Here is a 26,336-nt window from a genome sequence, read left to right as displayed (position 1 = left end):
AATCTGGGTTCCAAACACAAAGAGCAATTTTTCATCAATACTTCAAGCCAGTCAGGTAGTATTCAGTCATACCAGAAGTCCAGTACACACTGTTAGATTTGAGGATCTGCTGTACAGCAATTTTAATGGGAGACCACAGGAAAAAAAAAAAACAAAAGGCATAATATGTGACTAGACAAATCACTGCCTTTTATGATTTTGTTATTGCGATTTTGATTACACTTTTAATATTATCTCACATCAAAGTGTCAGCTGACAGGACATTTTTGAAGGTTTCATTAAGTACAGTGTCAGGAGAGATCTTCTAACCAAAGCATTACTACTCCCTTTCCTTCGTTAGCAAATAACTGAAAATATTTGTCTTATTGGAAAAAAAAAAAAGTTTTCCATCCAAGTTCTCCATTTATTGAAAGAAACTGAAATATATAACCTCTAGTTGTATCTCCTTCCCTAAGGCACGTATGCACTTTTAACCAATTCCTTCCACCACCCACCCTTATCAGACTGATAATGAAGCTCTGACTCATTCTATCATCGCCTTGCAGGGCATTCCCACATGCTTCATGCAGTAGCACAGCTACTCAGAGCCCTTCTGAGCCCACACTCTGGACATATAGGAAGCTAGGGATTTCCAGCAGCAAAGTACACTTCTTCAGCATTTCCCTGTCCCCAGTTGTTTGCAGACCACGTGAAATGAAGGCACAGGTTTGCATGTGCCCTTCAAATAACATGAGACTATCAAAGACTGGAATGTTTTCACCTATACACAGCTGTGTCCATGATTGCTTTCTTTTATACTGTCATAGGCAGTTACTGACTGCATTTCCAGGACCAGCATGTGAAAAGATGCTGTAATTTGAAGATCTGAAGGTGTTGAGCTTGAAAAGTCAAAATAAACAAGTATCTTGAGTTCTCAGAGCAATTCCCTGAACAGCTGACGTAGTCAATCACTGACACTACAGGTTCCCAGTCCAATCAGACAGCTAATGAAAATGCTGCTACATTCTAAGCTACCTGTAAGCAAACAGATGAAGACAGTCCTCCCAGCGTTCCTCAACAGAACACATTACAGTAATGTAATTCCAAGGCAGCTAAGGTCCAGATACGGAAAAGAGATGTATTCTGTCTCACACTGACAAGCTTTTAGAAGTGGGAAAAAAGCTCTTAGGAAGTACCATGAATTTTTACATGAAGGACAACAGCTATTAATTAAAGAAGGTGATATGAGTCAGAGCAAGTTGTTTTATGTACATCATCCACACAAAGTATTTTCTTTATCCAAAGACTTCCAGTTGAAATATGTCTGTTTCTAACAGAAATTAAATGGCTCTATATTTTACAGAAATATATATTGACAAAAGTATGTGTGAGCATATATATGTGTACGTATACACATATCATACTCACATACACAGTGTACACATATAGGTATATGTAGGTGTACATTCAGCAGAACAATAACATTAAATATAAGAAAAATCCATGCAGCAGCTGGGAGAACATTCAAGTAAAAAGTAAAAAAAAGAATTGTCTGGGAATCCCAAAGGCTTTAAGAAGTTTTATTCACACCAATTCCACACCTATCTTTCCATTAGACATCACAGTCATGAGTGGTACCTTGCCATCAATCACTTTAGAGATAGCAGACAGACACAGTTCTGCCTTGGACATGTTGTTCTCAGCCACAGACTGCCATTACTGCAGTATGATAACCAGATTTAAAAACAGGAAATAGCGTGCTTAGATGATTAGAGGAAACTTTGTTGTGTATTTTTACATGTTGTATTTTTAATACCTTTCCTTAGATGCTGTAGGGAGAAGCTATTTCAGTGGAGATAAAAACATTAGTTTACACTTTCCTGAAGATAGGGCTCACCACTAACTTCTAGAGCAGTTTGATCTGCAGTATTCACAACAATGCTCTTTTCAAGCAGGTGAGTTTATTCCACTTCTCTCTTTTTCTTTTTAATCTAACATAACTTTAATTTTAATGTCCACATAAAGGAAGAAAATGCATTTCACTTATAGTAAGATTAACTTACTTAGAGGCAACTAAAAGCAATGCTTTCACATATGGGCTGAGGAATCGTCACATACCTACAACTTCTATGTGTGTTACCCATGAAAACACAAAGAAAATTCCTTTTGATTTGAAGAGAAGGTGTTCATCAGCTAAAATTGCATGTATCATGAGCAAAGTCTGTTCCACTACAAAATGAGCAGAACAGAAGGAAGGAAAAGTCATGCCATGCCAGTAGTCATTGAAGCTTACCTTTTGAAATAGTCAATGTATTCACCACCCAAAAACAATCTTAAGAGTTTTACTTACAATGATATGAAAGCCAAGACATCTTTCTGTGTTACATTAGAAAATATTTTGCCTTATACTGATTCCTGCTGTCACAGTGCGCTCAAGAGGACTAGAATTCCTCTAATCAGCCTTCTTTTCATCTCTTGAAAGTCATTTGTAAACAGTAACCTGAAGCACTTAAAGCAGGTAAGGAGAAACACTTGGGAACTGCTGTGTTGTTAGGTTTAAGTACAAGTTTTCTTTAATATCCTACACATCACTGATATCAATCTTTAGCACCACACTACATTTCCTTCAAGTCCTTATGGTGGCAGACACTTTACTCTGTCTACTGTGGAAAAAACCTTAAAATAGATTCCTCACAGAAAATTTAATTCACGGGAACATCAATTACAGTTACCCAAGTTACCTGAAGTGTGTACTTCTGTATTTCATCCAGAACAAATTCCACTTCTTTTGAGGTTGTTAATGAAGCAAGATTCCCACTTAAATTGTAGCAGTACAGTTTGGCATTGTCATAGCTTTCACGACTAGAATTTATGCGGAGGCAGGCATCTCCAATGTGACTCCATCCTTCCCCACACAGGTGAGCTAGTATAAAAAGCATATGGTTGAAGTTGAATTGAAAAACAATTAGAAATTCTAAGAAAATATGAATTTTATCTTCTTGAATCTGTAGTTCAAAATATAGGCAAATAATAAGGTTCCATTTTCAAGTCACATAAAATAAAAACAAATGAATATAATACTACAATATCAAGCATTCTCATTAAAGAAATAGAATATTATTTTGAAAACTAATGTACAGCTATCTGAAATATTTATTAGAGATACAATAACTTTCATTATAAAAATACTGTTATTACACTTTTTCTCTGTATTCATGTTTGTGCAAAACTACATTAAAGATCAGATGATGTATATAATTAAGAGCACTTAGCAATCAGTTTACTTAATTGCAGTCTAAATTTCAAAAAACGTGAAAGCAACCATTCTGGAATTAAGAGATCAAAACTGTATCTTATTTTACTTTATCATATTTAAGCCTAAATAGAAACACAATCAGAATGATAAGAATTTCTAGTAACATCTTAGGAAGTATTTCCTTTTCAACATATTTCAGCATTACCCAGATGTAGATAACTATCAAAAGATAAGAAAATAATTCAGAGCAATTATTTCAGTTAATATTTACATAAACGTCACAAACACAGCTTAACACTGTATATACATGTTAACAATTTCTGTAAGAAATGATGTTCATTAACTTCAACTGGACATAAAGATCAAACGAGAAAGGCCCTGATATCTACCTGCAAATACGTAGTTATGAATACAAATTACAGAGTAAATATTGTTCAAAATGTCAGCTTTCACCTTGTGAGATTATCTTATATTAGCATTTTAATATTCACAGCTTCCATAGTATTACTAACATTATACAATCAAGAAACTAGATCTTGGGCCATATCTGTGCAGCTAAATCGAAGTATAATTCAAGTATAATTTATAAGGCAAAATTCCAGCCAGCAGAAGTAACAGTGTCAGTGAATGTGTAACAGCACAGCGTGGCAGTACAGCAATTCAGTTCTGTACGTAGGGATCCCCACAGACTGGAGCCCATCACCAGTCTGCGCACCAGCAATCTGTGAGTTGCAGTTACACGTATTCACATTGCATAGGCTCACCTATTAGTGAAGAGTCATCATGAATAAAACAAATCTAGGCCTACTCGTTAAATAAACAAACTCGGCAATAATCAGAGGATAGCTGAGGTTGGAAGGAACCTTAAAGAGCATCCAGCCCCAGCCCTGCCCTGGGTTGGGTGCCTCTCACCAGATCAGCGCCCAGAGCGCCACCCAACCTGAGCACCCCCAGGGATGAGGCACCACAGCTCTGGGCAGCACTGCCAGTACCTCACTGCCTCTGAGAATGTCTTTCTAAACATCTAACTTAAATCCCCCCTCTTTTGGTTTATAGCCATTCCTCATTGTCTTATCACTGTCAGACTGTATAAAAAGTAGGTCTCCCTTCTGTGTATAAGCTCCCGTCAAGTACTGGAAGGACACAGTAAGGTCTCCCCAGAGCCTTCTCTTCTCCAAGCTGAACAAGCCCAACTACCTCAACCCATCTTCATAAGAGAGAAGCTCCAGACCTTTGATCATCTTCATGGCCCTTCTCTGGGCCCACTGCAACAGCTCCACATCCTTGTGCTGGGGGCCCCAGGGCTGGATGCAGTACTCCAGATGGGGCCTTATCAGGGCAGAGTAGAGGGGAACAATCATCTCCCTCACCCTGCTGCCACCCCTCTTCTGATGCAGCCCAGGACACAGCTGGCCTTCCAGGCTGCAAGAGCACACGATAATGAAGGAGATTTCTTCAGTTTTGACAAATATAAAAAGCAGCATCCCTGCTGGCAGCCCTTACCAGGTAAAGCCTGGCATTCCTGCTGCCGCTGGTCCCACTGGCAGTTCAGGTGCAGAGAGCAGCTCTTGCAGCTGGTCAGCTTATTGCAGATCTGTTCATTTCTCACGTGACATTTGGTGTAGTTTTTAACAGACTACAAAAACAAAACAGACACAATGTCAGACTGTTAACAAACCAGAAGTCAGAACTGAAATACACAGCAGGTGGCCTTCTCTCAGCAAACCACAGCCATCTAAAGCCATCAGCTCTTTGCCTGGGTTCACCTGGCAGTTGGTGGGGGCAAGAAAGGCATTTCCTAGAGCACAAATCACCCCACTTGTCATACACAGTTCACTTCAGATGGGTAAAACAGCACTTCGAAAATGCCACATCTCTGTATAGGAGACAAGAAGAGCTTAAATATCTAAAACATTTTCCTTAGATAGTTCAGGGATATGCTCTCACTAAATCATTTCATTCCCAAGTTATCTGCAGGCTTAGCAAGTGAAGCAATCCAAGAGATAAAAAATGAAGCAAGATGCAGGTGTAAAATAACTACACTTCACTTACTGATGATATGAGAACACCCTCTACACTGTCTTATCTGGATCCAGAGGAATGAAATAGGAACTATAGGTGGATACAAGTGATTGCAAGAAGATAATTTTAGAATTTGTCAACAGTGATTGTTATTTTACAGCTTTAATTGCAAATCTGTAAACAATTTAGTTACTATAAAATTTAAAAAAGAGGAAAGCATTTTACCCATCAGTTACATAAAAACAGGAATAACTTTGGTACTGAGGGCATAAGAAAAGCAGTAGATACAAAGGAGATTTACCCAGTTGCTGGGTTTTATCCTCTTGAAAACTGGAGTATTCCTTTCTAAATAAAAATTCTGAATACAAATTCTTGCTTTTTCCTACATGCTACTTTAAATCTGAGATCTTATGCTGATATCTTATTTAATAAACTGCCCAAGATCGTTGGCTCATTTATCCGTTTATCTCTAAATCTGTCTCAAATAAACTCCTTGCAGAATAATTAAAACAAATCCCAAATGAAGACAACATATTCTCAGTACCACAGGCTGCTTGATGTTCAAAGGGACCTCCAGAGGTCACCTGGACCAACTCCCACCTGAAGTAGAGCCACATCCAGGTGACTTTTGAAGATCTCCAAGGAGGAGACTCTATAGCCTCCCAGCAGCCTGTGCCAGTGCTGCACTACCCACACAGCACAGGAGTGCTTTCTGATGCTCCTGTGTTCCAGTTTGCATCCATTGCCTTCTGTTCTGCCACTGGGCACCACTAAAAACAGCCTAGGCTCTTTGCAGCCTCCCTTCAGACAAGATCTATGCTCAGGCTTCCTTTCTCTGAGGTAAATAAACAGTCCCGCATCTCTCAGCTTTTCTTCATGTGAGAGTTGCTCCACCACCTTAAAACACACAATATGCAAGTTCACATTAAAGTACATTTCCGTAACAGACTGGTACAGAAAGCAGTTATGAAAAAAAGAAAAGCTACCAAAAATGAGATTAGTTCATGGAAAAAAAGGAAAAAGATTCTTGAGTTATTATAGGCTTGTCAAACTGCAGAGAAGTATAATTCATCTGGAAAAGAAAATCATTATGTTGAGAGCATATTTTTGGTAAAATTAAGAGATAAACAATCCATGAACTAAAATAACATCAAAATATATTCTAAATATTTCAGCACATGCTCAGTCTTCCAGGTAATCAGAAGTTTTAGATAAATTCACTCATTTGTCAAAGATCAATTCACAGCTATAAGCACAGAATCACAGAATTGTAGGGGTTGGAAGGGACCAGAGATCATCAAGTCCAACCCCCCTGCCAAAGCAGGTTCCCTACAGTAGTCGCACAGGTAGGCATCCAGGCAGGTCTTGAACATCTCCAGAGAAGGAGACTCCACCACCTCCCTGGGCAGCCTGTTCCAGTGCTCCGTCACCTCACTGTAAAGAAGTTCTTGTGCACATTTGTGCAGAACTTCCTATGCTGCAGTTTCCAGCCGTTTCCCCTTGTCCTGTCTCCACTCACCACTGAAAAGAGTCCGGCCTCGCCATTCTGCCCCCACACCTTAGATATTTATAGACCTGGATCAGGTCCCCTCTCAGTCTTCTTTTGGAAAGAGTCCAGCAGAGGGCCACAAAGATGGTGAGGGGCCTGGAGCATCTCTCCTATGAGGAAAGGCTGAGTGAACTGGGTCTGTTCAGTCTTGAGAAAAGAAGACTGAGAGGGGACTTGATCCAAGTCTATAAATATCTAAGCAGTCATGTATATATTTAATGCAATAGAAATATATTTTCTCAATTTATTAATACAAATATTTTTCTAGATTTCAGTTAGTTAACTCTCTTTTTATTTTTTATGTTTTTTATAATGCAATTGTTAAAATGAATTTTCAGCCTCACAGACGACCAGCTTAATTATTGCTAAGAATACTTTTTTTATGCCTTCATTGGATGAGTTCCCCAGTGGTGAACATAACATGGAAGGTACTTTTTTTCTGTCTGTAATAAATCCTACAGTGAAGCTGAGAGAAAGAAACGGAAACTGATCTAGGAGAAAGCATCTACACCACAATACGAAACAGAGCCAAAGGCAAAGCTGCAAAGTAATAGAACATCTACCTAGACCAATAAATGCATACAGACAGTAAAGCATGCGATACCTCCGGTACGAATCTGCACAGAGGTTTGCTCAGCCACAATGCATATTCACAAAACTGCCTGAGAGATACTGAGAGAAAAAGCACCACCTGCTCATTTACAAGCCCTCAACTAACCCATTTTTAAAACATGATATTGTCAAAATACTTAAGCATTCTGACTGCTTTTTAAAATCATATATTCCCTAGTAACACTATATACAGATTACTACTGTCCAACTAAACTATCTGTTCCGTTATTTTCTAATCATGAAGCTTGTTGTGTGCTGGTTATTTAATGTTTAAAATAAAATTTAACATATTAGTGAGTCTTCATAACAATGTTCTGTTGTAGTCCCTTATTCCCAGCACTTACTGCCTTGAATCCAGTTTAAACATTGCCTAAAAATTTCATTAATTCAATGTAGATGTAAATCCAACAAGTAATTCATATTAACGCAATATTAAGGTCATAACTTCAGGTACCAAACCCAATAAAATTCAGAAATGTGACAGCCCATCTGTTAATGAAGTTCTGTATTTTTGTAGGATATTTCTGCACACTCAAGTATCATTAAATTGTTATGTATAATTTCCTATATAAATCTGATTTACTGATTTTTTCAGAACTGATCTTGATATGGTGGTAATACAGACAAACTTTTGAACTGCAGTGATTTTCTACATCTCCACTCATGAGTGAAAATATTAGAGTAGTTAATGTTTAAAATTCAGAAATTACTATTAAACAATGTACTTCTTCCTCCTCCTGGATTTCCCAGGGTAATGATATAATCTCTCCTAGTTTGCCCAGCCTCGTTGTAAATTATCAGATAGGTTTGCTACCCTTTCTCTCAGTCTACTGCCAAATTTTACCTAAATGTTTACACTTTACAAAAAAAAAAATTTCTCTATTCACAATTTCTTCTACTACTTTATACAGCATTTCCCCCTTGACTGTTCTTTAAATTCCTCATAGGTTATCACTATGATTATTATTATTGATGTTAGTGTTTTACTGTCACTATGAAAGAGATCATCATCCTTCTGGAAGTTGTGCAAACATTACACTAAGATAACGGTTCTTGCCTCTAAGGCATTGCATAAAACACTTAATAATGTAGGATTACACTTTTCTTTGAAGCACTCTCTAGTACCCTCTATTCCTCCACAATACGCTCTTTATCATCCCTATCACTGGTTCTAAAACATTTAGTTTACATTGCTGTGCTCAGAAATAGCATAATTTCTAGTAACTTAACACTTTGGAGTGCATTAGATTACTTAAAGTAACTGAAGTTTCACTGTATTGCATGTGTGGAGATTGACACAAGAAGTGCACAGACTGCTACTGGAGACACAGGTGTGGGTTGGTCACAGTGGCAGAAAGAACACATCCCCCTCGTAGCCACAAGCAAAAATGCATACAGACTGGATGCAGAAACACCTCAGCTGTTTCTTCCCAGCACAGTCTTCCCAAAACAAGAAAAGCACCTATACTCCTCTTCAAAAGACGCATCTCAAATTGTTCTCTAATACAGAAAATTATTCCGTGTGCACTACTGCCTGGTGTTCTTGATCCCAATAGTTTTCAATGTAGTCAGCCTTCTTTATAAATGCTGTTTGTTACAGTGAAAGAATAAGTATTTTAACAAGCCTAAAAAATGAGGATTCAGCTCAAGAACTGAAATTTGATACGGAATATCTTTTCAAATTTTCCCAAGGACTCGTACAGTTTTGAAAAGAAAGCAATTTCTTTCAATCAACAGTGACAACAGTTTTCATGTGATGGTTAGCACTACTTTCTATTCTTTCTATATTTCAACTCTTCAAAATATTTTGTAAGTAACATGGAAATAAATTACTTTATTTGCAAAATGCTAGTGTGGGCAGTCAAAATTCCTGTACACTGTAGAGATGTACAACAACAACAAAGTTGGGATAGAAGGAAGAAGTTTTCATTAATTCCTTCAGCTGGCCTTTCAGGACTCATGTTTGGATGTGAAATGGAGCTTAATGTGAAACGGGAAAGGGGATGATTTATGTTTAAGATATGAAGAAGCAAAACCAATTTGTTTTGTTACTGCAAGCATTTCCCAAAGAACTGGGTGAGAGAAGACAAAAGAAATGGTTTGGAAAAGATATTAAAAAAGGAAAAAGAAAACCAAGTCTTCAAAACCTGGTAGTATATATATCAAAAATAAATCAACAATGTGTGGTACCAGCCTACATGTATGCTTCAATATTTCTGAACTTCTTAGTCTATAAGCCCAGAAGCACTCAAGCTGATCACAAATTAAAGTGGCATGGTACTTACCAAAAACCCAGCTCACCTCCTCTTTCTCAAGCACACAGCTTAGAGAAGACTGGCAAGCAGAGGGAACTAGCACTTTCAAGGCCTCAGTGCAAATAGTTTTCCTGTGTGTCTGCATGTATTTGAAAAGCACAACTGCAAAAATAAAACAGCTTTATGGCTGTAATGCTTTGCTATATTACTGTCCTTACAAATGATTACCTCTTAATATCTCAAGAAACTGTGCCACTTTCTCTACCATTATTTTGCTGCATTTCAAAAGAGTAAAAGAAAAAATAAATTGATAAAGCACATTTTTACTGTAAAATTTGTGTTCTCTGTCTTTTGTTGCAGCCTGCAAATTCTCTTCAGTCTATGTTCATTCTACCTGTCACAAGGAAAGATTTTGTTTTCATGGGATGGCTCAGCTTCTTCCTGTGAAACAGACCAATTGTTTACTTCAGTGTTGCTACCATCAAGAAACACAATGCATAAAGATGCAGCAAATTGGAAAGAAAATCTTTCCAAAGACGTATTTCTTTCTGTTCTGTTTTTTAAAGGACTGGAAAGTAAAATTGATAAATGGCTTTTTTTGTGAATATTTTCTTTACAAAATATGAATACAGTCAATTTTATGAATACATTCAGCAAGTATCGCTGCCATATGATGCAAAATAAAGCTTTTTATAAGCAGATGTCCAAGATGATTATAATTTCATAAAAAATTATTTTGATCCACATGTGAACTTCTTCCATCAAAAAATAGGCAGAACACATCAGAATCAGTGATGACCAGAGTCCCACAGGTAAAAATCAATACAATCTACTCCACACACTCCAAATAAAACAGATATATAAAATAAGCAGTACAAAAATTCTCTTTTAAATAGGTGAAATAAATGAAGATGCGAAGCAGAGAAGTTAAGGAAAAAAATACAGTGACAGAAAGTTATTGATTCTAATTTTAGAAAAGTGCAATATGCACAGTTTAGAACAACACATGTGGTACTAGCAGGTTTCAAAAGCGAGGCAGGACTTTCCTGTTTATATTTCCTTTTTTTATGCAAAGAGATCCAACAAATGGGAGAAAAATTAAAAAAAAAATATATTGATGAGAGGTTGTCACCTCCTTGCAACAGTGTTATATAACATTCTTTGCTTCAGAGCCGAAAATAGCCTTGGACTAGATGCAAGTGTCTCCACGGGAGGGCTTGCAAGAAGAGGTTATGCCGAGATTAGTATGCCATATATCATGAAGTCTGTACGAACTCTGAGTAAGATGGTATCAAGGAGATTATTAAGTCACTAGCCAAAGAGAAATTTCAGTACCATCTTGAATGATTCCATATAATTTAAGTTAGCTGCTTCCTAGTTGAGTAAGATTGGACAGGATGAGCTTCATCCCTCCATGTTTGTATAGGATATAATAGTATTATGAGTCAATTAAAATCACAGTATGCAAAAGTATTCAATTTAGGTGAGGTTTTATGGGGAAAAAAACCAAGCCAGCTTGCTAGTGCTTAAACAAGATAGGCCTCCAAACAACCTGGCATTGCAAGCCTCTGCTCACAATTTCACCAGACTATTATACAGTGTTATGATATATCCTGATGATCCATGAACCTCCACAGTGGTGGAATACAATGCCCTGTTAATGTGCTGATTCATATCAGATGGTGAGCATAGGCAGGTATATGTGTATCATCAGTGCATTAGTACAGCTTATGAAGTCTATCTGTCCAAATAGCAGAGTGGTTTTGGGAAATCTCCTTATTTTATAGCCCTGCCAATCAGTGCGCCTCACATACCTGTGACCATGACACCAATGCCAAACTGACTGCCAACATACCTTTAATTCTCTGCCAGTTTCCATGAAGAGTACACAACAAATTTTGTAGCACTATTGTCACTCTCAGCTGAATGTTCTATGATCTAAGTAATAAATCGAAGACTTTGCACACCTGCAGAAACAGGGCTTTCTCCTTGAGATATTTCTGAGTCCTCAGCTTGTTATCTAATATTGCCATCACAGCGCTGTTAAAACATTTTTGAATTGTAGGACTATGAAAATGGGTAATCATCCTGATTTGTGCCATTCCTCCACATGGTGCCATCCTGTTGATGCTATTTTGGTAGGTTTATGTTGATAGCTTCACAATGCTGCCTCCATAGTCTACCAGACAATACATTCATTTTGAAATAGCCACATCCAGCTTATGGTACCTCTTTTCAAAAATCTTTTGGATACATTTTCACTATCACTAGTTATCATTATCACTATTATCTAGTATTATCACTATTCTCTAGTAACTCCACTAAGAGCCTTTGTTACCTGCCTTTAATCCTGGATAAAATGCAAGAAATTATATAGAAGACTGGTGCATCTATCCCTAATTAAGCTAACAATCTTTGTCATGAACAGTTATCAACGAAAGATATTGAACTCAGAAGCCTGTGCCAGAATACTCAGTACTCCATATTTTCTAGGTATGAAGATGGTTTGCTCTTTAGCAACTATTCCTTGCTTAAGAGTTGAAAGCCATGGCTAGAAGATCGGTACTTAACACAATATTTTCTATTAGGAAAGGAAGAACCCTTGAAAATCACAAAAGAATCTAACCACTAGAGCCCAGAATGTGAAATCACTCTGAGAAACTATTCTAATGCTAGTGATTTGAGCTGTCTCACTCTGAATGGGCAAGCTTTAAGTCAATCCAGAGTCAGTCCAACTCATGCCTTCATTTGTCTATCTGGAGACTAAGACTGATTTGCATCAGGTTCAAATTAGAAAGTAAGCCTACATTTAGTCATGGAAGTACGTAAATAAAGGATTCTGAATTCCAGTACAGCTAATGTCTGGTAATGTCTGGAGCTAGCAAAAAAAAAAAAAAAAAAAAAGAATATATACATACATATATATATATGTATGTTTATATATATATATAAACAAAATTTATCAGCTATTTATTAGCTAAAATGGTATCATAAGCTTCTCAAAAATCAAATGAATGAGCAAGAGATGCAGCAGATAGTGGACAAAGTTTAAAGCTCTAAGCAGTATTAAAAACAAAAATTAAAGCTGTTTAAATCTGTATGTTCTATCTTTATAAACATAAACAATACACACAATCTCAGCAAATCACCACAGTGACACCACAATCTTATGCTCACACAGGCTCATACTCCTTTAATAAAAAGAGATGCAATCCTATGACTTAAACAAAAACATCTGTATGATGACCAGTGATCAGAACATCAAGACTAAAGAAACTGACCTGGTTCTGTTCTAAAGGGAAACAAAATGAACTGCCATGCATCATGGGAGTCCACAGTTCCTGCCTGCATACTGTGGGCAGCATATGCTCAAAAACCAAGCTGGTAATGACTCTGGGACATTCCAAATATTGTTAATTAGGAGATATTAGTGTTTGTATTGAGAGATATACATAGTGGGCTAACATAATCGAAGACTATTTTTTCCTGCAATGCATATCTTTACTGCAGTCCAAGCCTGCCCTCTGAAATATTTCTACTGCAGAAGTCAAGCTTTTGTTCAAAACAACCTACTATTTGTCCACTGTTCTATTTAGTGTAACAGAACTTGGGTTTAGTTAGGAAAAACAAAAACAAAATTAGTATTAATAACATGATCATGAATTTGCAAAGACTCACCACACTACAGTTACTGTTTGCTGAAATGCACTTTTTGTCATCGCACCATTGGCACCCGTTCGTATTGGCAGTACAGCTCGCACAGTCTGCATATCGGTAACATCTGTCATCTGCAGCGGCTGCAATACAAATGAAAGTCAAAAAGAAACACAGGACTATATTTTAAAAAAATTGCCTAGAGTACTGCCTGTTACATCATTTATTTAAGCTCTAGCCATTAAAGGAGGGTGTAAGCTATTCTGGGAAATAAGTTCTATTCAGTTAATAATATCCTTTAAAAATTCCCCAAGTAAAAATCATATTTGAAGGTTAACTAAACGAATATTCACTGATTTGCAGCACATGAGCATTTTTAGGACAGTGTGTAAATTTAACCTATAAGAAAGCTTCTTAAACTATTGACTGTTCACTTCTTTAATATAGAAGATAGATTTTCTTTAGATGCAAGTTTCTGATAAAAAAAAATTAGATTGATGTCAGGAAGCAATGGCAAAAGGTTCATATACAAAAATCTAAGATAGCTGTTAGCAACACATAGTCCTCCTAAGTTAAATTACCATAATTAGTTTAGAAATTAGAGAGTTCTGTCATTGCAGTATAAAAAAATCTTGGAGGAAAACGTTCATGTCAATTCCTTAACACAAAGCTGTAGGACTTGGACTGAAATTTATGCTAATTACTGTGTTTAATGCCTCTGTATCTAGAAACAAGTCTTGGGATCATGAATGTTTAAGAGATTCCATTGCCAGGAAGGTCTTATCCAAGAATTGCTCTTTCACAAACCCATTAAAGTTCCTGCTGATCTTTTAATCTTGACCATCATCACTTTCTCACATGATGCTCTCAACTAGATAACGCTCCAGAGAAGTGGCATAAAAGAATAGAAGGAAAACACAGCTTTGGGCAGAATGTTATCACCTCAAACTGGAAGGATATGACAGCAGGGAAGAAGTGCTGTCCAGTTAGCAGAGGTTTTGACAGATCCACACAGTTTCTTCAGAACTACAATTCTCAGCAGCTTGTCACATATATGTTTATGTGTAGTTTTATCCCAATTCAGAAGCATTGGAAATTGGGCCTAACTCTTCTATTTTCTTCAGCCTGACCACATTTTATTTTCGTAAACACTTGTTGATACAAAGTTTTGCTGGGGTTTTCTTTGAAAATAAGTTCTACTTTCATCTGTGTTACTTCTGAATTTGTAGTCTCAAGATTCTTCTTTCTTTAAAGAGCTGAAACTTTTTAGATTAGTATTATGAAAGTGTACAAAAACAGTTCTTCAGAAAACTACCCAGATAACCTTTTGGTTAAATAATGCATCTTTTTCCAAGTTTATATCCAGTTTAGAAACAAATAAGAGCTAACATTTTGAAGCACTAATAGAAGAACTAATGATTTATTAAGATGTATACCACCATTTGTACATTTAATAAATGGATAAAGTTCGAGTGGTGATTTTATACTGCATGCAATGAAAGATGTGAGTAGAAAATAGGTGTATTTAGTAGCGATGCATATTCTGTTCATGTAAAGTATAAGAATTACATTTTCAAAAGCAATTTATTTATGACGTGCCAAAATACTCAGGAATAGAGTGCTAAAGTTAATCATAATGTTCAATAAATTTTTCAAACAAATATGGCTATCATAATGCCACACAGAAATTCACCAGGCAAACTTGCACCCACTTCAACATAATGCTGCAAAAGACTTGTCTCAAGTTTCTCTCCAGCTATGGATGAACTCTATACTTTGATGCAGATATTTCCACTGGTATGTAAACTACTTGAAACAGTGATGTTTTCCCTTTTCTGTACTGGTACATAAAGACATGACAGTGCCATATGCCTGTAATGGTAGCTATCACTTGCAGGAGCCATCTGTGCTCTGTCTGCTGTTACGATTTCCTGGAATCAGAACAACATGAGGGCTTTTATTTAAGTAAGCATGTATTTATATACACATGCGTGCATAAACACACACAGTCCAGTAAATGAAAAGGTGGAGAAAAAGGAAAATAATTTCTCTGAAATAGCCTTGAAGCTCAACCTTCAAGTTCTCCAAATACAGTGCACAAAATTCAATCCAGAGCAATTTTGCGTAAATTCTTCTCTTTTAACAGTCTTATGTTTCACATTCTTTGGCACTTTAAGTTTGTTTTTCTTTTTTTACTGTATTTAACATCCTCCCAAAATCGAAGCTCTAAAATTTTAAAACATTAATCCCTAAATTTGTCAGAATCACTAGATCAGCCTGTTTGGGTTGTTTTTCCCATTTCAATGGATTTGTTTTGTTTTTCTTCCTTCTGTCTCCTACACTGCATCAAAAATTTCATACTGTAAGACAAGACTTACCTGTTTTCTTTGGACATTTTGCTCGAAGGATGTTGTTAGCATTTCCAGATTCCCAGGATTCACAATGTTTCTTGTTCCACAGACACCTTATCCCTGGACGAGCATTCTTACACAGCTCTTCATCTCTGAATGCTTCACAGTTTGGAGGTTTGTACACAAGGATGTCATTCAAAAGAACACTTGAAAATCCCCCAAATATGTACATTGACCTGTTAAGAAAAAGCAAGCAAATACAACATATTGTAACTAAAAAATTCTTTTTCTTTAGCTGTCTTGATACACAATAAAAAATAACATATTATAACAAAATATTCTTCAGTGTTTGCATTATAATTATTGATATGCTTTTCTACATATTTTTTTCATTGGAAATATAGACTAAGAAAAAATTACTCCATGTTAGCTGTATCAGTGAGTGACACCAAATGTGTAGAAGAAAAGAAGGAACATGCAGGAAATAGTACTCATTTTTTAGTTTGATAATGAAAGAAGTGTGATAAAATCACCTGCAAGAAAAGAGAACTTTTACCTTGAAAATTCCAGAGCCTACCAGTAATGCTTAGGGATGGATATTTGGCTTTAGTACAGTAACAGCTAACATCAAAGCCAGAAAACAAGACTTGAGATCTTATCCCTTTTTTCTTCTTCAGGATTAAAAACAGTGTCAATTAAAAGATATTTAGAAAGAACTTATGTATCTGCTGTATCCTATTCTCTTATAATAGATACAATCATATAGTTACCAATAAGAGAAATTTTTGAAGAGTATCTCATAACATATTATCTTTTACATAAAACCCTTCTAAAAATACCATTAAACTCTAAAAAAGAAACAGTCATTTCACCTTAATCCAATTCAGTGAAAAATTACATTTCTTGAGCATTAGACATAACTTAGCTGTTTCACAGCAACAAAGATCAGAAAGTGAAAATTTATCTGTTGCTAAATTCACTCATTTCCCCAATTTTCTCTTAAGTAACATTTGATGATTAATTTCAAGTGCTGTGTTACAACTTACTGCTTTGTTTTTATTAAAATCTGTTAAAATCTTAATTGAATTATTACACCAACTTTATTTCTGGTCCCACGTAGAGGATCTGAAGATTGTCTACCTATACTTAAATAATGAGCTTATAATAATACTGAGTAATGTGTAATGATCAATAGTGTGGGACAGTCATTTGCAGTTGTGCAATGTCCAGACATTGGGTCATTTGGCAATAAGTCAAATAGCAAAACTCACACAAGCAAACCTGACCACAGTTTTGTACAATTCTGCTACCAAAAAGGAGACATTTGTCCTACAATTTTATTTTGGGGGATTGGAGTGGGGGAAGCAGAGAGCTCAACCATCAAATTCTGTAAACTCTAAATCCATCTCCTTGTTCTAAATGACAAAGATTTACTGAGCTCTTCTATTCATGGCAAATGTCAGGAAAGTATGACATATTTTATAAAGGATAAACAATAAACTCTATATAGTCAGACGCTGACAGGCTTTTATTTTTCCACTTGCAAGGACTAAGTGGTGATCACTATCAACATCTATGAACTTACTTTTTTTCCCCAGTAAATTTATATGTTTTTGATTTAATGACTGTAGAAGAAAAAGAAATAGTTGTATGCTGTAAAGAAAAAACATTCTTATCACATCCAAGTGAGGATTATAGTGGGTCCTTAATTCAAATTCACTGCAGCTAACAATAGTGACAAAACACCTCAGTACACTAGGAGGTTTATATGAAACACCATTGGAATAGGTTCCACTGCATGTCATATTAACTCTACAGCTGACTGCTGATATGTCAAGCCACTGATAAGTGCTATTTTTCACATTAATAAATTATATCAGTTTCGTGTCATTGAGCCATACTTCAGATGGATATAATTACTGTCTTTTTTTTTTTTTTTCATTACAAAAGATGGTCAAGAAAATTTAAAATATGCTTCACTTACCCATTACTGACAACAGCAGTGTGACCAAATCTGTTGACATCTCGGTGCAGATTAGGTTTCGGTAAAATCTTCCACTCATCACAAGCTGAAAGACAAAAGGAAAACATACAGTATTATACAAAATAATCTCAAAATTTGCAACAAAATATATGCAGAGTGGATTTTACTGGACAGTCTTCTATATTTTAAGCATCAACTAATTTTATCCCCTATTTAACTGTGCTTACTTCCACTGATCTGGGAAAGGTTATGTCCACGGTAAAAAGAGACCACCTACCTACTCCTCACCTCCTTCAAATGTTCTTACATGATTTTATCACCGGTTGATCCCACCAACTCTAAAGTACAAATTCTGCTTCCAATATATTTTAAAACTTTTAATACTACCCTGTTGTTTTTTGTTGTTTAGCTTCTTTATTTTGTTTCTTAATTAAGCTGTTCTTTAAGAATCAGCAGGACTTTCTTTTCCTTTCCCCTCTTTCCAGTAGGTAAAAGCTGCTTTTTCCTACTCTAAGCAGAAGCATCCTACAGAAATCAACAGTCTGAAAAGTTCCTTGGTGTACAGCAAGACTGCACAGAGCACTTTTGAAACCCAAGGCTTTCCAGAGTGTTAATGTAATTATTATGCAGATTTTTACTTAGCACTGCTGAATTCATTTATCTGTACAATTCTAAAGACACGCATGTCTAAATAAAGTAAGCTTTATGCACACTGAAAACATATTTTTAGATATGAATATTTTTTGCAAATCGTAGATCTGATTAAAAACTAAAGCAATATCATCACAGAGCACGTAGTCCAGGAAGGTCTGCTTAAGACTGAAAAAATAGAAAACAATAAGAAATTTCAACACCTTTTCTTCCTACTCCTTTAGACTGAAAACTAATAAAAAGAAAAAAAAAAAAAAAAGAAAAAGAAATGCAAATTAGGACATCCAAGAAGGAGAAACCATCCTTAAGGTCAGCGTTATCCAGCGCCAAAGTCACCCTAACTGCAGGCCACCCTGATCCTGCTCTCATTTCTACTGTCAGAACATTTCAACTCCATTCTGGCACATCGAACGCAGAAAGCCATTCACAGCAGCTCTCTGTCCAGCTTGCTTTCTGTGACAGCACCACAGTGACACAGCCTGGTGCAAGGTCACTCAGAGCTGGATTTGGCACATGAGAGGATGCACAGCTAGGGACAATGCTGCAGTAATAAACAGCTCAGGAGACCAAGGCTTCCCCAGAACAAAAGCTAGAGCCCATAAAAAGTCAGAAATAGCTGTAATAGATAAAGCAATTACTGCATTCTATTATTTGGAGACAGAAACCTAAGGCACATCATGACCAGAGTAATGCAGATGGTCCAAGCAGCAATAATTTCAATATCTTACCTTGAGAGAATTTGACAGTTGGAAGAAACTATAATAAAATTTCTTCACTGTCTTAGAGGGCCAGTAGATCTCAGAATCCTCTCTCTCAACTTCTACATTCTGTCACAGTAACTATTATCATCATACAATTATATTTTTAATACACAGCACCTCTCAACTGTTCCTTTTGATTTTCTCTACTTAAATAGAATGGTAATATATGCCAGAGAGATGCTCTTGAACAGGGTCAGTAGTAGAGTTCACAGTGGGATCAGTTAATTGTTTATGATCACCAGGTTGGGAAAAACATTAAATATAAAAGCTGTGTATCCACCATATGTAGGAGTAACATTGGCATTTGAAGCTTCTGTGATGTTTGAATCATGGGATAGCTTAAGACCAGCAGCAGCACTATTTATTGGAAAATAAAACTGATTAACAATTGTGTGTTCGATCTTTATTTCAAGAACCTATTGTCATTTTAAAAACTATAAAAGAAAACATTTTTAAAGTTTCAGCAGATCAGCAAAATCTTTGTGTTGCACTTCAAAACCAAAATATTGCTGCCACTATAAGTCATTGTACCTTAACACAAACAGCATGTCTCAGCTCATGTCAGTGATGGTAGAGAAAACACTTAAAGAAAACATTACATTTTCAGCCTATCTAGGAAAGCGTTACATTTTTTCTTTTTATTTGTACACACATATACAAATAGTGTTTCCTGTACTTAGAAACTTATTTAAGAAAAAAAATGGGATTTAACACTAAACGAAAACCATAAAACCATAATAAAGGCCCATTTTCAGATAAGAAATCCTTGAGGGCTTGAGATATAATAATTCCTAGCTTGCTGATGATATTTGTCAAACTGGCAGTTCTTTTCAATAGAATACAAGAGGAAAAGGAGGAGGGAAGCATGTTACAAATAGCCTTTCCTCTTATCTCCTCCAAGCCTTCTCAATGACTGCTGAACACTGAACAGGCCATTGTGCAAGAAAAATCAGGCTGTGATACTTTAAATTCCTCATCAGAATTTCTGTGCAAAAACTGGTTGATGTGAAATACAGATAGTTAACCAACTGCTGGTGTGGGGCTTTTTCTTGGTACAAAAAAAGAAAAGAAAAATCAAACAGAATTCATCCATGCCTATCATTTTCAAACTGCTTTTGAAGATTTCAAAGTACCCACCTTTCCAAACTTACTGCATGGTTTCAAGAATAAAAAGATAAATAGCAAACAGTATAATTTACAGCATTACCTATCAACATTACAGCCTTGTCTATCGCATTTACTGCATTAATAAGAACGGCAAACTTCAAGGAATAAAAATAAAATACTTTCCACTGAGAAACACATTTCTTTTAAAGAAACACAAATTAAGAAGTTGAAGGAATTATTCTATTCATCCCAGGTGAGCAGAATTTCTAGTCAGTGAGAAGTACAATGCAAACACAGGGCCCTTCCTTCCTGCCAGTATGGCTTCAACTTCAAGGACAAGTATTATCATATTATATCATAGGAAAAAGATTCATATTCCTCTCTAGTGATAGTTATATGTAATGCCATCATGAGATATTACAATGAGATTATACAAAAGCGGCTCTTAGACTGAATTCAATCCCCATACAAATCACATACATCAGGAAACACACCAGAAATGTGCATTAGCCTTGAGGTAACCCAGCTGAAGCTGGTAGAGAAATACACTCATGCATACTACATGCATGATTTTTAGGAAAGAAAACCATTTCTAATCAACATTGTCACAGAAGTGAAATAGTCAAATACAGACATGCTTTACAACATTGAACTAAGACCAAATTTACCAAATCACAACTGAGGTGAAAATAAGGTAACTCCTGCATTCTAACTGTATCCCGTTCATTTTGCAGGTCTTCCTGAGAGTGACTTGTGCTTTGCAGAGACAGTTCAGAACATTAACAACCTGTCTTGCTGTGGAAGGCAGCATGAAGTTTACACTTAATCTTCAAATCTAATTTTGAAAAAGATATTACTAAAACATTAGGACAAAGCTGGGCCAGACACGGGTTAACGCAGCCTCATTATGTCTGAATTAAGTTAAAACACTTTAAAAAGTTATACAAAAGATCAGCGCTCAACCATCTCCAATTCAGATTTTGATTTACAAAAATCTGAGGGAATAGCACATCACAAGCTGTTTTCGGAGGTGACTAGTCATCTTTTTTCTTCATCTGATACATTAAATATATTATGGACATCTCTTGTTGAATTATTAGTAGTAATATGACCCTTAAAAGCTTAATAACTTACAGTGCTACAAAATTTTGTAAGGAATACAGAAGAACCAAGAACTAAAAAGTTCCCTTTACAGAAATACTGTAGAAATTCCAAAAGAAAAAAAAAGTAGGGATTGAACCGAAGAGAAGCTCATTGGTATCTTATCAGCCTTCCCTCCCTGGCAATGCCCAATTAAAAGACTGAGCAGCATCACCATGCCCGCTTAGAACCTGCAGGTGGAATGTGACAAGATGCTCACACTGTTTCTTCTAAAGGACAGAAAGAGTTCATAATTCCAAAATACGACAAAAGGAAAAATACTTAATTTTCTATAATTCTATAGTAGTTAGAGTAATGACCCAAAATGCAGAAGAAACAGGTTCATTTCCTCCCAATGGGACTTAAACCTAAACCTTTCATCTCCAAAGAAAATGCTCTAACCCTTCAAGCTGCTGGCTCTTCACCACTCTGTTACTGCTGTTTCATTGAACAGAAAAAGAAAAAAAAAAGGAAAAAAAGAGAGAATATTGTCAAAAGCAGGGAGGAAATGGAAGCAATGCTCCAGCCTCACCTTTGTTAGTGCAGTCTAAAAACAGGCAGTGTTCTGTACCTTACTTCCAGAATCTTATCTGTATTTCTGAACTGGAAGATAAGGTAGGAAGGCTCTAGAGAGGGATATATATGTCAGTGTATCAGTATAACTGACTGATATCTTTAGAAGCATATACACAAATAAGTAGCCATTTCAATCACCTGAGTTAGGCAGAAGCAGAAAACTTATTTTCTGACACATTCATGCTGAATAAATATTTTCTTCATTCAGGTAATAAACTCTTACTCTCAGCAAGCCAGAAAGGCAAACATATTTGCAACAGCATGAATTTTAACTATAGGTGTAACATATACATTGGAGTCTATATAGGTGAGACTCTACAAGCAATATTCTAAAAACAATTAAGCTTAACTTTTAAATACAGCAATTTGTGCATTATATCATTATGGATTTCCTCTCCTAATTGTACAGTGATACGGAGGAAATTGCTACTACAGACTGCACCAGAATTATCTCTATGACTTCAGTGCTTAGAAAAACATAACACTTAATATATCATAGATGTTGTTTTACTTTTTCTTTGTGGTAGCTTATTGATAATCTGTTTGCGAATGGACAATGGTACAAATAAATTCTTTCTTTACCAGACATGCAAACTTAGTAGTTTTATGACAAAAACAAGAGTTTAAACAATCTATTTTACAAGTATACAACAATTATGAATAAAGAATTAAGTTTTATCATGAAATACAAGCAGTTTGATTACCACTGCATGGGCAACCAATTGGTAACACTGAAGTCAATCCTAGGAATCAATTTTTAAAATGCTTTCTAAACTTCAGAAATTTAGTTCTTAAACTTTGAGTAGCATGGAACAAAATCTTAACATTCTACAAATTATATTGTCTGTCATAAGCAATTGAATTTACACATTATTTATTCTGTAAAAAGAAAAAGTCAGTAGAAATCCAGAATGTGGTAAGACTTACAAAAGAACCTTATCTTAAAAGCGTAGGTTCTCACACTCTCCTATAAATACAAGCAAACCTGCAACACAGCTACCACTAGAAGAGGGCATGCAAGCAGCTGCCACATTCCAGTGATTTGAGAGTTGGTTGGGTTGAGGTTTTTTTGTTTTCATAGAGGTTCTCTGCCAGTCATTTTGCACACATCTTGGGAGAACCAGATGCAATGCATGAAACAAAAAGGCAGACACTCAGTTCTTCATACACTGAAACAACAATAACTGTCTCAGGGATACAGAAATGCATTTACTGACATTACCATTTAGCCAGAGACTGAAATCAAAGCCCTATTTAAAAAAAAAGAAATAAAAGTACTAAGCTCAGTAGTTAGAATCTCAGCTTTAACTTCCAGTTCTTATGTATTATTTTTTTTTAATCTGCTAACTTCGCAGCTCAGTATCATAAAATATAACTTCAGATATATCCTAGGCTATGATAAGAATAGAAATGCAATTTAGGCTTGAACTGATGTGATGGTGAGGAGAGCTCCTAGATGATGGTTTTACAAGAAAAAACATTAATCTATTTAATCACAATGGGCTGGAAACAAGTTCCTCAATATACAATCCTGAGTAATTCTGTGTGTGCATAAAACATGTATGTTTTTGTTTTTATTTAATACATACTTCTGTATTGTTCTTAAAAAAAAAAAATCTTTCAACAACTTCCTGAAGTTGAAAACTGTGCTCTCATTCAGACTGTCAAAACCCACATGAACACATCTTCTAACTGCTCTCTCCGTTATTTAGAGATCACTTAATTTTGGCCAATCCTCCAAGTTCCACATTGTTGAGAAAAACTGTGGTTTCAATTAATTGTTTTGAAAAATTAAATATATTGAGAGAAAGAGTGTATTTCCAGTGGTGTTAATATTATAAAAATATAAATCAGGTTTATACATTTATACTTCAATACATCCATCAGTTCTGTGGTAACAATTATGCAGGAGTATAAGGAAAATAAACACATGAAATTAAATCCCCCTCAAAAATTCACAGGACAGAAGTGAAGAAATAACCTAGAAACCTGCAACTCTCTCTTCTGCCCAAGCATTTGAGAACAGAGCAAGGTGAGATTCTAGCTCCAAAACTCATTACCAGATATACTCATGGCAGAAGTTGTTCGTAGTTATAGCCCAGAAAATGGAACATCACACAGTGTTCATAACACAACTTTCAGTATGAAGGACATCCAATCTATGTCAGCTTCCTTTTACATACTGAACACGTAGCTGTGGCACTCCAGTGAGCAGTAGATAAAGTTATAACCATCATCAGCTAAAAACAGGTCAAGCAGAGCACCCAATGCAGTGGTAACCTTGTTCCTATTGTTGTGGTTCCTTTTCAGCCTCATATAGGCACAGTTAGGAAAAAACCTCCTCACCTCTCCAAGAATAACCATTTGATCTTTACCAAAGCAACCAAAGCAACTTGGTGATAAAACATCAGAAGACGACAAACACATAGCAAAGAACATGTCTGCAGAGCTCATTTCATGCTGCAGATTTCTCATTGTTCTGTTGCTTTGTTGTTGTTGTTGCTTTATAACTATGTGAAATAATATTAAATTATAAAAATAAGGGCAGCATTGTTTTTATAGCATCTCCAGATTTTTGAGTCTTCGGCATTAACAAATATATTCAGATGCAGAAAGCATTTAAAATTACTGAATTCAGCTCTTTATTGGCTCATGGCACTTAAAGCATCTAAAATTTATGTATGTAAACTAAGTTCAGTACCTAGAGAGCAATGGTTGGCTCCAGAAGAGATGAATAAAATCATTCTTTTTAAGCCTAGTGAAATGAATTGCTCTCTGAAAATACTTATTTCCCACCACTGACTTCAGGAGGAGCCTAGATTACCAGTTGGTAACAGAAGCCAGCTCTTCAGACAGCAAAAATTAATTCCGATGAATGTCTCCAAATCATTATTTCACATTAATAAGAAAAACAGTAAGCATTTTCATGGATAATAAAAAGCTGAAGCACACTACCCATAAAACTATGTCACATATAATAAAAGATATTATCAAAAGTATTCTGTAGCTCAACTTGAACATAAATAGTAGAGGCTCTATCTCTAAGACTCAGCTGGTTTCCAGACAGCATCCTTTGAAGGTATCAAAGAAAGGTGATATAGATAATATAGTATATTTTGTCTTCCAGTCATTGTTCAGAGCTCATCATACATGCAGGACAAATAAATTCTGAAATACACTCATTCTCTATTTATCAAATTCTTAGTGAAATAAGTATTTACTGCTTTCTGAATAAGTATGTCTGTATCTAATGTGCGCCATGAGACTGTGTATTTAATTTGGTCAAATGAATAATACAGAAGATTAAGCTTGCATCAAACCAATCTTCTAGAATTTTTTAAGAATAATTACTACATTTGTTCCCTTTTGTACTTCTCCAGCTTGAAAATGCATGGAAAATGTGACTTGTAAGAAAATACAAACAGCATATTAAATATTGTAATTAACTAGAAAAAAAAACAAAGATCCTGTTGCAACTAAGAAGTGTACTTAATTGTCATGAACTAAAATAGATAAAAAAAATGTCCTGGTGTGTGAAAGTTTACACTTACTCACATCCTCAGCCTCAGATTATTGGTTTTCAAGTGCACGTTCTATAAACAAATGCATAGTAGTAAACAATATTATCCTCTAACAGAATAGGAAGGGATAGTCCTGTTTCATTAACAATTAAAACCAGCTGTAAACTTAAATAGTGGGAAAAATCAATATCTCATTCCATCAGATACCTACACAAAAACCTACAGAAATGTAGTATAGGAAAAAAGTAAAAAATAAAAAATAATAATAATTTTTAAAAATCGCTTTTCTGAGAAGATTTTATTCACAAGCCCAATGGAAACCATCAGGTCATCAGGTTAGTGCACATGTTCCATGTAACAAATTCACCATTTGTTTTCTTACGTGAGCGAGTGCAGAATGGTTGATAGGTACACAAATCCATAAAAAGACATCAGCTAATCCCTACAAAAAAAGGGTCACGTCTCACCGTTACTACAACTGTAGCCAGAAGACAAACAGTTGCCAGAAGCTATCTACCATCTACTCTCAGCAGGATCAAGCATAAGGATTTCCAGAATGTTAACTCCCAGGAGTTGCGATTGCGCTTTTTGGCCAAATACGGCCTGTGTGTTTATATTTGTAGAATTGCTTAATATGGGAATGTGAACAAAAGAGAAGGGCAAGAACAATGGCAATAAACAGAAAATGTTATGGACTCCTAAAAATTGCCCAGGTTTACTGCCTGCACAATCCTACGTAAAGGCTTTTTCATGACAACCAAACAGCTCTCACAGTAGGCAATGGCTGGAAACATTTAAGAGTGACAGCTTACACCCATCTAGTCTTCTCTGGAGACTTCTACCATAAACAGTTTTTCTCCAAAGTGTATTCTTTTCATCTATTTATAAACAACAATCTTTTCTGCTCTCAGCTACTCT

The 26,336-nt window shown here is 35.8% G+C and overlaps 1 protein-coding gene across 10 annotated transcripts in view; it reads right to left on the bottom strand.

Moving 5' to 3' along the window:
* ATRNL1 (attractin like 1) overlaps positions 1-26,336 on the bottom strand; it is a 424,497-nt gene that overhangs the window by 318,839 nt on the left and 79,322 nt on the right. For all 10 annotated transcript variants that reach the window (XR_007376982.1, XR_007376983.1, XM_048944556.1 and 7 more), the window contains exons 11-15: positions 17,663-17,747; positions 15,706-15,914; positions 13,352-13,470; positions 4,739-4,871; positions 2,721-2,902 (exon numbers count right to left, since the gene is read on the bottom strand). Coding sequence is in view for 8 of the 10 variants with exons in the window: in XM_048944556.1 (XP_048800513.1) it covers positions 2,721-2,902; positions 4,739-4,871; positions 13,352-13,470; positions 15,706-15,914; positions 17,663-17,747 (728 nt within the window). In the remaining 2 variants the exon portion in view is untranslated. The remainder of the gene's footprint in view (positions 1-2,720; positions 2,903-4,738; positions 4,872-13,351; positions 13,471-15,705; positions 15,915-17,662; positions 17,748-26,336) is intronic.

The sequence above is a fragment of the Lagopus muta genome, chromosome 5 (assembly GCF_023343835.1).
Source record: "Lagopus muta isolate bLagMut1 chromosome 5, bLagMut1 primary, whole genome shotgun sequence".
Lineage (NCBI taxonomy): Eukaryota > Metazoa > Chordata > Aves > Galliformes > Phasianidae > Lagopus > Lagopus muta.
This window is presented reverse-complemented; position numbering and strand designations above follow the sequence as displayed.